Consider the following 19,015-nt stretch of genomic DNA (forward strand, 5'->3'; position numbering starts at 1 on the left):
TGGTCATGTATTATGTGAAAATAATGTTTCTCCACCATAAAGTGATTTACGTTCCCCCACCACAAATTGAAATATGTTCCTCCACACAACTTTAAAATTACTCCGCCACAAATTTAATTACTTTCCGAAGGTTGGCTAACAGTTAAGTTTAGGCAAGGAAAACGAGGTGGGGTGGGGGAATGCTTTCAATTCGTGGTGACGAAACGTTAATGGCACGTAAATAGGCGTTTAAGAGTTTGTGTTCATTTCACGTATTTGTGTGAGATCATGTCAACCCTATGCTAACCATAGACTGGATGGACGTAGTGAGTGTGATGTCACCCATATGTTTCTGAAGGGCTGTTTTGAAGCCAAAAGATGGGGTCTACGAGCTCCACCTGTTTGAAATTTTTTTGGAGCTGGAGCAGCCAGAGTGAAGCCGAGTGTTTTCCTTAGCACCGCCTACTACTGATCCATGATCGGCAACCTGCACGATCACTGGACAGGCGACCTGTCAATCACTCTGAAAACTACCCCGTTTTATAACTGGGTCATTCTTCAATTTGTATTGCAAACAGTGTCCGACCACTTGTCACATTATATATAAATCTGAAAAATATACTTATCAGAAAATGTATGGATTTATATTTAACTACCGCTTTTACACCAATAGAAAAAAAATTGGTAATTTTGAATTTTAAATATATTTAATATAACTTTTAATGTCAGCTGACCATGAAAAATTGCATGTCCGAAACCAGACTTTCGCAGAGTAATGCTAATTTAAAGTGGATACAGACAACTTTTCAACTTTCCCCCCGTTGTCCCCCCCTAGCGTTTCCAAGTGGTATTGTTGTTTGCGCCACTGCAGGAGGAATAGCTTCCCTCCTCCTCCACAGTCGCCATCCGGAAGAATAATGTGTCTTTTCCAACGTTAATGTGGAAGGGTGGGCTGTTGCCCCGAAGGGTGTACCCTCGAATGAGGTAGCTCTCACCTAGGTTGACTTGGCCGCGAAATTCCTCAAAAAGAGTGACTTTTGCCACTGAGTGGCAATTGCAGACCTGCCAACCTGTACGCATTTTACGTATTAGGTACGCATTTTGACATCAAAGTACGCTGGTACGATTTGTCACTCTAAACTACACAAAAAGCTGGTGACGCCTGTGAGTTCAATTGTGCACGTGCAGTACTCAAGTCTAACAGCAAGAGGCAGCAGCGTCAAGCCTGCCGACAAGCAAAAGAAGAAGAAGAGTTCGACCAATCGTTGTGCCGGATTCATTCCCCTGCCTTCACCCAAATATCAAGCGGAGATGATCATGATTGACAAATGCGTAATGTCATTTCAAGAGATTGCAAATCTATCACACGACATCAATGTTATCCCTCTCGTTCCCCCTCCTCACTCCGCTTGGCTGGTTCCTCAAGAGAGGACAGTTCTTTTAACTCCTTTGCAAAGGTAAATGGACTGGAGGGGGATGTGGAAAGTTGAAATTGTGAATTGAGTTAACTTAAGTTAACGCAGACCTGCCAACCTTGGGAAAATATTTAACGTTAATAACATTAGCCTAATGTTATGTAATTTTCAAGCTAGCTTACTTGTTCACCAGGCATTTAAGTTGGCAAAGTAACATTAAGTTATATTGCCCGTGTGTCGCAGATTGTTAAACGTGACTTTTCATAGTATTCATAATACTAATTATTATTGCAGCCAAACCCGTTATCGTAATGAAAGGAGCAGATCACGAGTGCACGCGCCGCAGAAATAACATTACCTAGAAAGTTACCAGGAGGTGTGTGTATGTGTGTGTTGGCACTGTGTAGTCTATAACCAATGGTGGAAGAAATACTGAGATCTTTTACTTAAGTAAAAGTAGTAAAGATACTCCATTACAAGTCCTGCATTCAAAATCTTACTTAAGTAAAAGTACAGAGTATTTTACAGAGTAAAAGTAGAGTATTACAGAGTAGGGTCCAATTCTCAAATCCTAGAACCATTTTCTGTTACACGAGTAAAACATATCGTGTGCAAATAATTGCAATCAAGTATTAAATCTGGGCTAATGTTTTACAGCTCACAGGTAAGAGTAACGGCCTAAAGTGAGATTTTATATATTTTATATATTATATTTTATTATATTATTATTTTATATATATTATATTTCAAATATTTATATATTACTCGTGTGTAACAGAAAACCCAGCTAACAAAATGACGTTGTCACAACGTCATGGCAACGTAACCCGTTACGTTGTGACAACCGGAAAAATTCCTGTATTCGACGCTACAACATAACTTAGTCACGTTGTCGGTTGGTAGTGTGGACGTTGTCTACACGTCGTGGCAACGTGATTTATCAACAAATCCCAGGTACAATTTTGCATATTTATATGGGTGAACTTAGGATGTCCTCATTTGCCCAGAATTTAGTGAAATCATACATTAGCTCTATTTTATTTCATAATAATAATTATTATTAATGGTATTAGGCTAAGGCCTATTATTAGGCTATACGTTATATTGCTCACCTCACTCAGAAATCAACAAGTCAATATGAAATGAAATAACATTTATTAATTAATATAACAAAATAATGAAACAATAAATTGATAAAACAAATGCAGGCTTCACTTGTCGTCTTCGTCCTCATCCTCCACCACCAGGAGTCACTGTCCCTTACAACAACACATCACAAAATGTAAGTTGGTTTTCATTTTATGTTCATGTATCTGCTGGTAACAGGCCTCCATAGTTGCGGTAGGCCTGATCATATGCTCCAATATAAAAAGACGTGTTGGTTTCAAGTACTCTTAAACATTACCTCATATGCCTTATTTTGTATTTGAGCAGGAGCGTGTTTCAGCGTCTCCGCTATGAAGCACTCCACCTCCTCCTCCCCTACTCCAGCCTTGCACTTAATGATTGCTTCTGCAATGCACAGAATAAAAAAAACAATTACAAAAGCTAGCCTTCATTGTTTGGAAAACTAAGCCCTCCCTTGAATCAATATGCGTCTTAACACTTATCAACCAGCATGTGGTGTTTCAAGCACACATTGGAGCTAGTATTCAACAGTAAAGCCCTTTCACACCAAGTGCGACTTTCAGTGTGTATTATTTGCACGGAAACTGGTAAAAAATGATTTTGTGGGTTATAATGGAAGCTTGCACACCAAGGCAGAACATTTGTGCGGCAAGAAAAAAAGATTCGGAACCACTTGGGCCTGGGTACGGGGATGATGGTAAACGCCCATCCAGCCTGTGACACACCACGGTGCGCCTTTACGCACAGGTGAGGCAGAGGCACACACTCTGATCCATGTTCACTCATACAGTGGACTAGGAAGGCTAATGTAGATATATAGGCACTAATTAAATTATGCTTCACAGACAACATGTAAACCATGTGAACCATGTTTTCTCCACTGCTGTAGCCAGAACAGCAACTGGTTTCATCTCACAAACTGTTGCTCAGGGTCGATTATTGGCACCACGCCATGTAAAATAATTTGCATAGGCTTTTTAACCATTTTAATACCAGTATTTTGGTGTATTTTTTTCTATTAATACTAGAAAGGCCATGGACTTGGCGTTGAGATTTTAAATTTAAATTTCTGAAACACTGGAAATACTATGGTCTCTTCCTTGCATGACTTTTTTTTAAAGATTCTTTACGCGCTTCTGTATTTCCATGGACTATCCAAACATGATATCAACAGCTACTCATCAGAAACACCATTTTATACAAAGCATGCCAAGGAGCCGCTTGAGAGAAATCCAGTGAGTGTATTCACTGGGTCGGAGGAATAAGAGAGGCGACGAGTGAGTGCGTAACGCACGTTCACAAAATGATTTAATGGACAGAGCGTATTATATATGTACAAATATTTGACATTCAGCAAATGTTATCCATACTAGTTATTTCCTATTATTTAATACTATATAACACTGTAAGGTCGGCTATAGGAAACCTGAGCTGAGCACTGCGTAAAGGCGCATTCCAAGAATTCCATGCAGTAAATGGACGATGATTGAAGGAGCATTTCACGTTTATTGTTTTATCATTTAACTGCTCACTTCCTTTTGCCGTTTTTGCTACTGAAGCACATTTGGCAATGTGCCTGTAATATTTAATATAAGTTGTTCTGAGGTGGGCTATCGTGTTTTTCCCTATAGGCAACATTAGGTTAATGATGCGGTCTTTTGTTCTTTGCTTGGCTGCAGAAGCCTGTAGTCCAGACAAAAGCTAAGTGATCCATCTCTCCATGGTCACCTTTCTTTTCCATATTTGTTTGGTTTCAATTATAAATATTCATCATGGACTAATAAGTAGTCCTAAACACCCCAATGATATTATACCACTTTAACTTTTATTTAGGCTACAAGAGCCATAACTATAAAAATAAATAAATACCGATTCCATAAGTATAATTTATAATCACTTACAGGCTATATGTTTGAGCACTGTTGTTGCTGAATCCTGCAGCAAGTTTGATTATTGAATGCCTTTTGTCTTACAGCCTACATATTTCAGTATGATAGTTAGCCTATAGGCATGCTCCTGGATGAGCCTATAAACCCTCCGTGTTCCAACTCTCCATCTAAAATAACGTCGTTGTGGCTGCTATGTCCATTTTCTCTCACACGAATATTCCGCAAATCCGTCCCGCGTTTTCGTGTGGCACCGGTGTGAAACAGCTTTAAATGAGGAACTAATTGCATTTGTTGATACTTCTGTGCTGTGTTGGTCATGAGAGGAGAGACCATCCTTTTTTACTATGCTATCATAAAAAGCACCTCCACTGTTGTCCCCAAATAAAACTGGCCTTTTAATTGCTCTTTTTTGCGGAAAGGTGTTTTCATCCGTCTCCACAGCTGATGTAAGCTCAGCATTTCTGCTCCACCTGACCGCTCTCTCAAAGTCATCTAAAGATATATAGTTAAAAACAATATTTTAAGAATTAATTCACTTATGTTAACATACCTTCTTACAGGTAAGTACAGGACATTACATTTCCTTTGCTTGTAAGTGGAAGATGCTCCTTACAGGTAGGTATATTGCTGGAAGGTATATTACAGGAAGTATATTACAGGTATGTAATGGTTTAAGTGAATAGTTTAAGTGAATCCAATTATACCTGTGTTTGCAAAGACAGATTTTCTTTTAGTCCAGTTGTCCTTGTCAGGTAGCTCCTTTCGCTTCGCCCTCTTGGTTTGGTTTGTTGGTGGCCAGTAACTGTACTGTTGCTGAACCGTGAACGCACCGTCAGAGTCAGTGACGCGCGCAATGCATTCTGGTTGTTGTAGGATTCCCCCTTAACAGCGATACGGGGAATCTACAGCCATTTTCTCAGTTTTCTCTGGTCATAGGGCTCCAATTTAAAAAAAAATAATTGCACATTTCTACTACATGGGTGACCTAGTTTTAACAAGTCATCATATTCACAGCAATGAAATAGGCCTTTAGGGTTAATAGTTCGTGGACAAAAAGATGAGTGGTTGATATTTTCTCCAGATGTTGACAGAAAAAATCAGATCATCAAATTGGAAAGAAAGAAATATGCTTACTGCAACATCTGCTGTGACTTCCTACAAAAACTTCAAAGAGAATGATTTGCTAAAATGCAAGCAAAATTTTACAGTGCATGTTTGTAAGCAGAGTTGGAATGTAAACTGAATGGAGTCACTGGAACATATTGATGATCGTCTAAAGAAAATACTGAATTCAATTCAAAAATATGTAGCACTGCAGTATGTATCACCTGAGAAACTCAAGGGAACAATGGATAATGAAGGTGCAGAAGATGTGAACCAGCGTGAAATGTTAATTCTAATCCGTTCTATAATAAGAGAGGAGATAAACGCTGCTATAGACAAACTACAGCCTCAACTCAACTCCATGAAAGCAGACTTGAATGAATGCAATAAGAAACTAACGGAGGTTGAGCAGGCTCTTTCAAGCATGGAGGGTCGGATAACTTCGCTGGAGAAATCCAATGAGTTACTCCAAAAGGAGAACAAGGATTTGAGAGAAAAGGCTGAACGCTTGGAAACCCACAGCCGAAAGTTCAATCTACGGGTATTTGGACTGGCCCGAGATGTTGAAAAAGGAAATCCCACCGATTTCATGGCAACTTTCTTCAAAGAAGTCTTCAAAGATAAAAACCTCCCATGTGAGCCTGATGTGGAAATTGCGCACAGTCGGGTCAGTAACTAAATCGGGAGACAGAGCGATGATAGTGAGAATGCAAAGATATTCGGCCAAGGAAGCTATTTTAAAATTAGCGAAGAAGGAGGGAGTGATGAATTTTCGTGGAATGAAAGTGAGGATCTTCCCAGATCTGACAGTGGAGACGGCCAAAAGAAGAGCCCAATTCCAAGATGTCAGAGCAAAATTACGCGAAACTGGGATTAAACATGGGATAATCCATCCAGCCACACTGATCATCACCTTCAACGGAGAGACTAAACACTTCCAGGATCACAAGGCTGCAGAGACTTATTTCAGCAAGGTGATTAAATCCACACCAGTGTGATGAGGTGAATACTGAAAAAGGGACTTGCCTATATCAAGACAGAGAAGATATCAAGGAAAGAATGACTATTAACTAGAACGGAACTAGTTCTGGGGTAAAGTGTGGATTATTATTTAGATTGAATTATGAAGTAGCCTATTGGATTGTTTTTGTTTCAATTATATTATTTTAATTTTGTTGTACTTTTTGATATATTTTCAGTATTTCAATAGAGGCTATAATCTCTGGGAGAGACCCAATGTCTAGACTAAAGTAGATACATTTGTGTTGTTTTGAAAGGGTTCATTATTGAATGTGACTTAGGTCTATAAATAAGAGATAATTTATATAGGCCTACATATTGTGTTGAAACTAGATTTAAAATAAATTATTTCACTATGCATAACCTCGAGTATAACCCATTGTGTTGGTATTCAACTAAATGAGAATACTTTCTTTGGGGAGGGCCGATCAGGACATAAATAATTAATTAATTGAATAATTGGTTAGGAAGAGATACAGAAATAGAGGAATCACTGATTAAAAGGAAAGGAATAACAGTAAGATAGTAAGTGTGGAGGTCAGTGCACTCAGGCTTGTAAACATGGATGGTTGGTGTGACAATGCGAGCGACTGTGGTTGTATGTGTATGTATTTGAGGTACGTGTGGCTGTCTGTATGTCTAGGTTCGATTGTTTTGTGTATGAATAAATGTTGTCTTAGTGTTAGCTCCGATATATATTGGTTTAAGAACAAAGTAATTATTATATATTAATTTAATGTTAAAGTACTCTAAACTACCTAAGAAGGGACTAAAGATGGCCCACATAAACATTTGTAGCATTAGGAAGTTAACGGAAATCACTGAAATATTACTTTCAGACAATTTACATTTCTTAGCAATATCAGAAACACATCTTGATTCAACATTTGAGGATGCAGCACTAATGATACAAGGATACAGCATTTTTAGGAGGGATAGGAATGCATTTGGGGGCGGAGTCGCTTTTTATATTCAGAATCACTTACCAGTGAAAATTAGGGATGATTTAATGCCAACGGAGATTGAAGTACTATGGCTGCAAGTACATTTGCCTCATTTGAAGCCAATGTTAATTGGTTGTTGTTACAGACCGCCTAGTGCGAATAATGAGTATCTTGATAAAATCTGTGAGATGTTAGACCATGGGTGTGAATTTAGTTATGAAATCTATTTTGTGGGTGACCTGAATATAGACTGGAATTCGCTGAGCTGTCCATTGAAAAAAAGGCTTCTAACTGTAGCAGATGCATGTGGGTTGTCACAGGTAATTAACAAACCAACTAGAATATGTTTGAAAAGGGATGGCACCCAAATTTCCACTTGTATAGATCATATTTTTACTAATGCAGCAGAGCTATGCTCTAAAGCAGTATCTGTACCTATAGGTTGTAGCGACCATAATTTGGTTGCAATTGTGAGAAAAACGAAAGTTCCCAAGCCTGGACCTAAAGTAATCTTTAAGAGATCTTATAATACGTTTAATCAAGACAAATTTGTTGAAGATGTCAAAAATGTGTGTTGGTCAAATGTGTTATTGGGAAAAGATCCCGAAGAGGCACTGGTGAAATTTGATGAAATCTTTATGCCCCTGGTTGAAAAACATGCACCACTGAAGAAGTTTACCGCCAGAAATGTCAGAACACCATGGTTAGACAAGGAGTTGAAGGAGTATATGGTGGAACGTGCTCAAGCAAAATTAATAGCAAACATATCTGGTTATAAATCAGACTGGCAAATATATTGTAAATTAAGGAATTTTGTTACGAAGTTAAATAAGAAGAAAAAGAAATGGTATTATGAAAATAGAATTAATGATATTAAAAACGATAGTAAAAAATTATGGAATACACTGAATGATCTAATGGGCAAGAACACCAAACCCACTCCATCTTTCTTAGAGACAGAAGGAAACTTCCTTACCAAACCAGCAGAGATCGCTAACCACTTTAATAATTATTTCATAGGTAAAGTAGATAATTTAAGGAATAACATGCTAAATATAGATAACGAAATATCTAATTTATTAATAAAAAATCAAATCATGAAAGGTAAAAATTGTAATTTTAAATTTGACAGTAAGTATAAGTAAGGTAGAAAACATGCTAATAACTTGTAAAAATAAACCACCAGGTGTTGACGACCTTGACGGGAAACTTCTTAAACTGGTTGCGGATTTAATTGCTCCTGCTATTTGCCATATTATTAACCAGAGTTTCATTGAAAGTTTATGTCCACAAGAATGGAAAACTGCCAAGATAATACCACTGCCTAAAAACGGGAAATTACCATTTTCTGGATCAAATAGTCGTCCTGTAAGTTTATTGCCTGTTTTAAGTAAAATGATGGAAAGAATAGTGTGTGAACAAATTAAATGCTATTTTTCTATGAATAATTTAACCACTGATTTTCAACATGCATACAGAGAAGGGCATTCAACAGCGACTGCTCTGACTCAAATGACTGACGATTGGCTGAGAGAAATTGATGAGAAGAAAATAGTGGGTGCTGTACTACTTGATTTTACAGCAGCATTTGATATTATTGATCATGAATTATTACTGAAAAAACTAGAATGTTATGGCTTTTCTCAGTCTGCATTATCATGGATGGTGAGTTATCTAACTAACAGGACACAAATTGTTTTTTTTAATGGGAGCTATTCAGATGTTAAAACTGTAAGGTGTGGAGTGCCCCAAGGAAGCTGTCTTGGGCCATTGCTGTACACCATTTTCACAAATGACTTACCACTTGTTTTATATAAGGCCAAAATTTCTATGTATGCGGATGATTCAACTATATATATTGCTATCAGTGGTTGAATGGATAATGAGAAATAAGTTGGTTCTGAATGTTTCTAAGTCAAATAGCATGGTATTTGGTTCAAACCACGCTCTTAGTACAAAACCAGATTTAAAGCTTTGCATAAATGATGTGTCTATTGACCAAGTCCAGGAGACCAAGCTCCTGGGGATGATCTTAGACAGCAAATTGTCATGGACAAAACACATAAATAAGATAGTTGCTAAGATGGGAAATGGTATTTCTGTTATTAAAAGATGTGCACATTTTTTGACACAAAACTCAACTAAACAGATGATTCAGGCTTTAATATTGTCCAATCTTGATTATTGCCCATGTAGTATGGTCTAATGCAACAATGGATAAATTAAAGAAATTACAAATGGTACAAAACAGAGCAGCACGTATAGTGCTCCGTTGTGAATACAGAACGAATGTTGTTGCAATGCATAATTGTCTATCTTGGTTATTTGTTAATAACAGATTACTCTATTCATTACTTGTATTTATCAGAAATATCTCTGTTACAAAAACTCTGTTTATTTTTTATAAGAATTTATCTCTCAGTTTAGATAGACATGATCACCCTACCAGACATGCTATAGGAGGAAATTTTACATTACCGAAAGCAAGGACAAACGCAATCAAACGAACGGTCATGTACCGAGCTATGTATGAATGGAATTTACTCCCTAGACACATCACACAAGAAAACAGTAAAATTCGATTTAAAATTTTAGTTAAACAGTATCTTTTGACTAGAGACGTTGAAAAGATGTAGGACTGGTTTGGCTAAGTATAAATAAAATACAAATATGAGTTTGATTGGGTTGATGTGTCTTGTGGCCGTGGAGGGTCTGAGTTGTGGACCGGGAAACTGGAGTAAAACGGACTAATTTCATGTATCTTTGATTATTGTATTGAATACTAGCGTGAAATGGACCGTATTATGATTGAAATGTGTTGGGACACTAGACTGAAACGGTCTATTTCTGATTATTGAATTGTCAGGAGCTTGTCTTGTCTGTGTGTGTGTTCTAGTCTTGTCCTGTTTATTTTGTAATGTTATGTGTTATGATGCAAGTGTGATGGTTGCATTGTCACTACACTGAAAAAAATAAAACATTGGATCAACTTAAAAAAATTGAAGTAATCGATCACACGAAATATTTGACATTGACTCAATGTAAATAATTTATTCAGTTTAACCTGAATTTTTTAACTCCATGCAAACTATTTTCTGAAGGTGGAGCAAACCAATTATTTCAAGTTGTCCTAAGTTAAAAAAAATAGTTGTCTTTATTGACTTAATGTAAATAATCCATTCAGTTTAACCTAAAATGTTTAACTCCATGCAAACCATTTTTTGAAGGTTGGAGCAAACTAATTATTTTAAGTTGTCTCAAATAAAAAATAACAGTTGTCATTATTTGAAATGTATAGCAAATTGAATTTAAAAAAAAAAATGCTTTAAATACATTTTGATCAAGGACTACTCAGAACACATTCCTTTAGAACACATTCATATTTATTGTTCCATAAACTGATAACATTTTACATCTGTTTCAAATTTATAAAGATGAACAGTCTCCTTCAGCTGAACACAAGAGACAAGACTATTGATGTCATCCAGAGACAAATCCTGGAGCTGCTCCATAGACGGTGTTTAGTGGAACAACTCCTAAGACATCATGCAGTACCCATGGCGATTTTATAGGATATGGGTACATTTTCAGATTCAGAGGTGTGAGCCCTACGATCAACTAAACACATGGTCCATTTGCTGCCCTAGCAGTTGATATTTTCACCCTGCTGCACACACTGCCCCACCCCAATCTGTGATGTGTCTTTGGAGGTACTAACAAAGTCTGTCTATGGAAAAAAAGGTACTCCGACATCACACATCATCACTGTGGAATTGGGTTCAATTGGACAACTTTGATAATTGTAAGATCCTTAATTACAGTTGTAGAGGTCAGATTCACAAATATGTTCCCAAAATCAGTGTCCTTGTACTGCAGCCTTATGTATCCTCCTAATCCACATGCATTCTTGACCTCCTCGATGAGCTCTTCCAGTGAGTTGGGAATCCCATTGCGTAGCTCCATTCTTACGCTGTTGTCGTCGTTCAGGATGACCAGCAATCGAACAGGTGCGATATCTGCCATGGTGCCCTGAGTGAGAGAGAGAGAGAGAGAGAGATGGGGAGAGGGAGACAGAGAGGGAGTGAGGGAAAGACAGGGAGAGAGACAGAAAGAGGGAGTGAGAGAGGGGGAGAAAGACAGAGTGAGTGAGAGGTTAGGACAATATCTGCTCAGGTAGACTAATGTTTATCATATTGGACAGCAGGGGAACGGTAGTGTGATTAATTTCCAACTAACACTCATACTTGAAAGATTACCTAGAAATCTGACTCAATAGTTGCTTTTTAGCATTAATTTTAAAAATAGTATCCTATCAAAAAGATTTAAAAAAAAGCTATACACAGATACACAACATGATAAAATATTTCACAGTCCTACATTAGACATAAGTTTCACAACATTGTTTTTATAGTCATAGTAAATTCACACAATCTACAATCACTCTACAATCAATGGTAACACCACCCATATTAAGAATTCAAATGTGTTATTTCCATTGTCTAGAAAAGTTTTGATTGATGTGAACGTGAGCTCCTCTCTCCCAAAGCCAGAAACCACAAAAATAAGACTCAAACTTGTGACGTCATCGTGTATAAAGTCTGAAGCTGCTCCAGAATGACAGACTTTGTGGACTCATCGAATGTTTGAGACCCATTTCGCAGCAGCCATTTTGACTGGTCATAGATGGGTAAAGAAAGGTGTAACCATAGATGCAGAATATTCATTATTCTATATGGTTACACCTTTGATTTGATTATGACAAGTAAAAATGGCTGTTGTGAAAAGGGTCTCATAGTGTTCTATATAGTGTTCAGTTCTTAAAACCTGTTAAGCCCGACAGACCCAGTTCCGGGGTCCACCCCCCCCCCCCCAGTTATGAAAAATCGCGATGGAAGATGGTCTATTAATAGAAGAAATGAATGTTACACTGTTTTGAAAACATGGGGTCTTCAGCTTTCAGAATCTGTAAACCAATTGTATGTTGTCCAAACTATGTCTTATTACTAAGTATTTTAACAAGTCTTACAAATATAAACTTCGTAAATATAAGAGCAAGTTGTGATTAAAAGATCGGGAATAATTTTCTCGTCAGTCTACAATAACAATAATGCTTGGTATCGCTGGAAACTAGAAATTCCGAGCTTTCCAATGACAGTAAACGCACCTCGAAATTGGACTGATACATGTCCGCCATTTCCGGGGAAAAGTGGCAGTCAACCTTCACATTTTACAGTCATACTGCCAAAAATCTATGTTCTTGCCAAAATATTTCACCAAGGCTTATGTTATTTTCGCCAAAAACGGTACATTTTAGTTACTTACCTTTCTGCCGTAACTTGGGAGCACACGGGAGTTAAAACGAACTTCAGCGGGGATTCCCCAGCCAGACTGAATCCCTATGGAGGGTACTGTGGCTCTTCGTCGCCCTCTGGTGGCTGTATCGAAGCACTGACGCCTTATACCAGGGGTACTCAAATACAAATCTTAAAGGTCCACAAAGAAAATTTTCAATTAGAAAAAGGTCCGTTTATTAAGGTCAGTCAAGCTTTTAACGAATTATAATTAAATTATTAAATTAATAATATAAAATTAAATATAAAATATATATAATATAAATTTAAATTATATAAAATTAAATTAAATAAAACATAAAATTACATATAAAATTAAATTAAATTAAAGCTACAAATCACCATTTCCCCATTATCCCCATCCCCCAAACCCGGTTCACACACCCAGCCACCAGAGGTGAATCAAACCATCCTAAGAATCAAAGTCCAAATACGTCCAGAACTATTGTACATTGTGTCAAACACTGTTGCTTAATGAGAGAAGTGGCACCTTTGGTCTGCTGCCAAGACTTTGAACTTTGGCACAAAAGGTGTGATGACCAGGCAGAGACACTGATGCAAGTGTTCATCGGTGAGTCGGCTGCGGTACTCGTTCTTCACCGTGTTCATTGTTGAGAATGCAGACTCACTGCAGGCTGGCCACCTTTGAACACGCCATTTTAGATTGATTCACGTTCCAAATCTAGGCTAGTAGCTAACAGCTGACAAAACGAGCTGCGCTGTCAACTTCATTACACTGGTCTTTGTTCTCTTCTCTTGTAAAAATAAAGTTTGAAAAAAAAAGTGCGGCTCTACAGTATGACGTCGCGTCCGCGACTCACCGCTGTCATGGAGATGACGGGACGCTGAATGTGATTGGACCAAACCAAAGCAGAGTAGACGTCCTCACACAGACAGCGGAGCAGTCGGGCATTCAGAGCGCTGCTTGCAGTGGAGAAAGCGGATCATTTTGACTCGTTGCGTTGCGGCGAAGTCTCGCAGATAATACAAATAATACATATGAAAAGTATAATTTGCTCAGAGTCCGGAGACAGTTGTGGTTCGGTCCGGATCCGGACCGGAGTCCGGACTTTGAGGATGACTGCCTTATACCATTCTCTTCCTCTGACTCAGACGAAACTGAGGATACCTCACAGCACTGAGGACCCTTGCATTCTCCATTAATCTGCCTGAATAGCATGGAGCTCTTCAGACATATATGAATATTGATCCTAATCATTGTGTTTATTACTATTTCAATGTTTTTGGGAGATGCATGTTATTTGTAACATGGCTATATGGAAATGAATAGTGTTTTGAATTAAAACTCCCAGTAAACAGTCAGCATGTAAACAGTTAACACAGCCAAGACCTGGAGACCGCCCGAGTATATTTATTAGAAATTGTATCATAAATGTTGTACTTTAGTGTATTTCCATCAAATTTACAGTTACAGTTGTAGTCAAAGACTAGGGGAAGACATTCAGTTGCATCATTATCCATGGGATCTTCGTTATAATGGTGATACCGCCTTAAAATTTAGAATTATATACTAAGCGAGGATGGGATAGAGATACCTTTAGTTTACTGAGCAGACCACATCTTAAGTTTTAAATTTACATTTAGTTTACTTAGTAGACCTGGTAGACAGTTGCCCAGCTCAACTTGTCAGAATCGATTAGATTAGATATTTTTTCCCCAGCCCAATTAGGAGGGTGGCTTAATTATCATAAATGCCCTCATGATATTGTAAACCGAACTTACCACAAGCAATGACCATTGACAGGAGCTTCCAAATAGGTTGCACAGCAGGAACACAACTGATTGGCGGCTGCTTCCCTGAAGTTGAAAGAGAAAACATTATTTAGTTTTTAATTAGCCATCAAAGTGCGTTAGCTACTAACGTCATGCACAAATTAAGAATACCCAACATTAAATTAAATTGATTACCCTTAGGCCTATACTTTATTTTATGATTTTAGGGCAGCTGGCTAACATTTTGGTACATTTCTACCACATGTAATTGCTGTCACAGTGAAAAAAACACTCAGCAGAGCAAATGCATTTTAACGCATGCATGCTAACATAACATTACATGCTAACATAACATTAGCTGTATCGTTACTTTTGGTAGCTAACGTCAATTCCCCCAACAAAATAATTTTAGAAATGATAGCTTGCATTTCTTAGTTAACTAAGCTAGAGAACTGTGATAGCATTACCCATCAATGACCTCAAGACAGCTACGTTAGTTAACATTAACGTAACGTTATTTGAATGATGAATGCTAACATTAGCGCTAGCTAAGGCGCTAGCAGGCTATCAAGCGTGAGTGCTGAAATTATGGCAACCCACATACTCAGCTGTGCTGCTCATCCCACAAATGCATGTTCCTTACAAATGAGGCACCATTTAAAAGGGAAATAAACAGGCTTTCCAACGGTATAAAATGTATTGCCAAGAAGCATTGTTACAACAGAGAAATAATCTACCAAACACAAAGTTCCAAACTTTTTGTGCGATGTTTATATACATATATATAAGACAGACAAAACACTACAGAAGGTAGAAAGACACACACAAAAACAGGCAGGTTGTGAAGATCCTTGTTCTTGACAACTAATGACTTCAGGAAGGACAAGCCTGGATTTGAACCCACAACTTCCACATGAGAGGAGAACACTTTACCTACTGAGCCAAACACCTGCCGTAGGACTGCTGAGGAGAAAATAACTAAACAAGTATTGTGATACTGCAGCCTATGACTGACAGTGCTAATCACTTTATAGAACATTGTGGTGCTCTCCTTTAACAAATAAAACAATATTAAGTCACATGGGCCAGAAGACTGCTGCTGCATTGCTCTCTGTGGGTTGAAAGGTCTGGCCACACCCCAATCAGTGATGCCAATCATGTGTTTTGCCATTGACAGATGATGTCAAACACCTGCTTTGAGTTTTCTGCACTGTGTGATTTAGTGTTGATTTACTTTTCATGAAAGAGGACGGTCCCAAGATTGTACACACAAAGTTTCGTATGAATCTGATGAATGGCCTAGGAGGAGTTGCAAAAAAAGTGTTTCTTAAATAATTCATAATGGCGGGCAATAGAAAATGGTGAACATTGAAAGTGATATATGGGTTGGACTCGGCACATTCCAACGAATCTATGGACACCAGAATTTTCAGTCTACGACACACGGTTCAGAAGTTATTGGCCAAAAATTGCGAAGCACTTTGAAACTGTGTTTTAGAAAAGTGTTAGGTTTATTATTATTATTATCATTATTACATTGATTTTCTTTTTGATTAGATATCATGAATATATCTGAATCAATTCAATCGTTTGTCAACAAAATAAAAACAAAAAAAATGAGGAATAAACATGTGATACTTGTATCTTTGCCTTTACCCGATGTCAAGTTCCGCTGGTTTGGAATTTGCGAGACATCCACTCCGTGTTTCTCTACGTCTGGGAACTTGGCGTGAAGTTGGCAGCTTTAAAGTGGGTTGAATACTCTCACTTGGACGGAGCCATGTGTGCGCTTTTTTGTCTGGGAAATTACCAATTATACGCACGCGCCCGTTGACTCAGCCGTGCATCAGGGGCAAGGCGGTGGTCGCACTGATTGGAGACATCTCAGTGCGCATTCCACACAGTTCACTCAAGATAATAAAAGCTACACCAAAACCAATAAATATGAATGTATTTGCTTATTTAGATGTCTACATTTGATGCTGGATTATCCTATTTGAGATATTGGTAGATAATGGCTCACATTGATTTCCAAGAGAGAAATTTGTCTGTTTCCGCCCCGATGAAAAGTCACTGTCTAATCAGCTGGCTAACTGTCACCTTTGCAGCAATGCTCACTTATGTGCATTATATCTTTTCTGGGCAGCAGGATAGCCTTAAACATAACATCCCATAATCCTGTCCTGTCAAAGTGTCCTTGAGCAAGGCATGTGACCCTGCCTGCTCATTCATTGTAAAGTCATTCTGGGTAAGAGCATCAGCTAAATTGTCCCTGTCAAAAAAATTATATGGTAGAAAAATAAGTACTGTTTAATATGAACCATACCTCAATCTCATTTAATTAACTAAATGAATATCAGTATCTGCAAGTTTTACTTTAACCAATTATGCGATATTTTCTACGTATATAAGCAATCACTATTAAATCAGGAGAGGGAGCTATTCTTTTCACACACAGGATATTACACTCTGTTTTCACATTCTTTCATACAGTCATGCTTACCCGAGCTGTGAATTATGGCACTGAAGGCAAGTGAATTTTCAAACTAATGAGTGATAGTCCTTGATCAATGCCATGCTAATGACACAGTGATAGAACCACACTGTACACACAGTAAATCACACAGTTATACACACAGATTTTATGTATGCCCAGTTTAATAAATCACACAGTTATACACACAGATTTTATGTATGCCCAGTTTAATAAATCACACAGTTATACACACAGATTTTATGTATGCCCAGTTTAATAGCTTCCTAAGTCTATGCTGCTCAGCCAGATTTCATGGTGTTCTTGATCCAGGAGATGTAATTGCAAACTTTTGTGTACACCCCGGGCTTGTTTCTCTGAGCACAGCCACGCCCCCAAGACACCACACCCTGGATCTTCCCACCACATACCATGGGACCCCCAGAGTCACCCTGAGGAAGGGGAGAGAGAGAGAAAGAGACAGATGTTATTTTCAAGGTGGGTCCTTCATATTCAGAGCCAAATCTGAGAAGGAAGAAGCAGCAGTGTCTGTGTTGTGGCTGTGACCTTGAAATTACCTGACAGGAGTCTTTGCCTCCCTTCAGGAACCCGGCACAGATCATGTTCTTAGTGATCTCGAAAGGATAGGCATTAGAGCAGGTGTTGTAACTCAGGAGGGGGGCATCCAGGCAATGCAACTTGTCAGGGAGTCTAACCGGAAAAAGTGCTATGAGAAAATAAGCACACATAAAGGAGTTTTTATTATTATTTTTATGATGCTATTAAGTAGAGCATGGCAAATACTCAGCAGTTCATAGATTGTAAGATAAATACAACTATTGGCCTTTTGAAACAACACACACAACTATTTTACTGTGAAACTCACAGTCCTCTTTTCTGGGAAGAAGGCTCCCCCATCCAGAGATATGGCACATCGTCCCATCACGGGCGCACTTTGTGGGGAGGGTAGCGGGGCGCACATAGCGGTTCAGAGTGGCCGGCTTGCTCAGCTTGATCAGCATGATGTCATTGTCCAGAGTGTCGGAGTTGTAGTCAGGGTGGGGGATAACCTTGGTGGGCATGATGAACTGTTCGGTCCCCTCAAACTTCCGGCGGTTGTGCAGTCCCAACCCTACTTTTAGAAATGGCCTGGAAGAGTTAAACCCATTATAGAGACCATTATGATTATCTGAGAAGTGAGAGAAGCTTCCTTACCGCTTCCCACCCAAAGAACTAGTTTCAAGGGACTCACAATCATTAAGTCATGAATTACAGAGTCAAATATAGGTTTTAAAACACAGTAAAAAAAAATCCATCAGTTTTAAACACTGGCAAAACTCTTACAAACAAGCTGCAGTGGTTAGTGACAAAATGTTCTTACTTTTCGCAGTGTGCAGCAGACAGCACCCACTCACGAGACAGAAGAGTCCCTCCACATAAGGGCTTCCCGTCGGTGAGATACACTTGGTAGGGCACAGAGTGCTTTCGGCACTCATACCCTCCAACAATCTTGCTAGCTTCCCCAAGGGCAACTGTATTTGTGTAATTAAAAGTGAAAATATGGAACAGACAAAAAACGGAAGATAACATGTGATTCCTGTATCGTTGACATCCAGTTAAACATAGCTACACACGAGTCTGTGACACCATTAGATGCCCTGTTTTAACTCATGCATCATCAGACTTAATTAATGCTTATGTATCAATTTTGTACCGTACCTGCCCATCCAAAGAGTGCCAGAAGAAGGAAATGCTTCATGCTTTCTGTCTGTCTGGTTAGTGTGTCCTCAGCCTCTATTTTCGATGTATTTTAGTCCTCTAATCTGCTCTTTCTCAAGGTCTTTTATCTTCAGGTGTACACATCAAACAGTGACACCTTGGAACAGGGACACCTTGTTTTCCCCAGAACACTGGGTTTTATGTATAATAAGACTGTGACGGCCCCGCCCTCTCTGCTGGCTGTGTTCCCCTTTGTCGG

The 19,015-nt window shown here is 38.5% G+C and overlaps 1 protein-coding gene across 2 annotated transcripts; it reads right to left on the reverse strand.

The window, feature by feature from the left end:
• Window positions 1-17,192: 17,192 nt before the first annotated feature.
• LOC139667993 (trypsin-3-like) lies at window positions 17,193-18,915 on the reverse strand. Of its 2 annotated transcripts, none has more exons than XM_071547462.1 (5): window positions 18,757-18,915; window positions 18,419-18,569; window positions 17,924-18,186; window positions 17,616-17,764; window positions 17,193-17,489 (listed from the first exon to the last, which is right to left on the reverse strand). In XM_071547462.1, the coding sequence occupies exons 1-5, from the start codon at window positions 18,794-18,796 to the stop codon at window positions 17,340-17,342; spliced, it is 753 nt and encodes a 250-aa protein (XP_071403563.1). In that variant the 5' UTR covers window positions 18,797-18,915; the 3' UTR covers window positions 17,193-17,339. The 2 variants fall into 2 exon arrangements, with proteins under 2 accessions (XP_071403563.1, XP_071403564.1); XM_071547463.1 differs by having other exon boundaries at window positions 17,616-17,748; window positions 17,920-18,186.
• Window positions 18,916-19,015: the final 100 nt, after the last annotated feature.

Source organism: Centroberyx affinis, unplaced genomic scaffold (assembly GCF_046629955.1).
Source record: "Centroberyx affinis isolate AG114_WGS23_722 - 3 ecotype Tasmania unplaced genomic scaffold, CSIRO-AGI_Caff_v1 ptg005945l_1, whole genome shotgun sequence".
Taxonomy (NCBI): Eukaryota; Metazoa; Chordata; class Actinopteri; order Beryciformes; family Berycidae; genus Centroberyx; species Centroberyx affinis.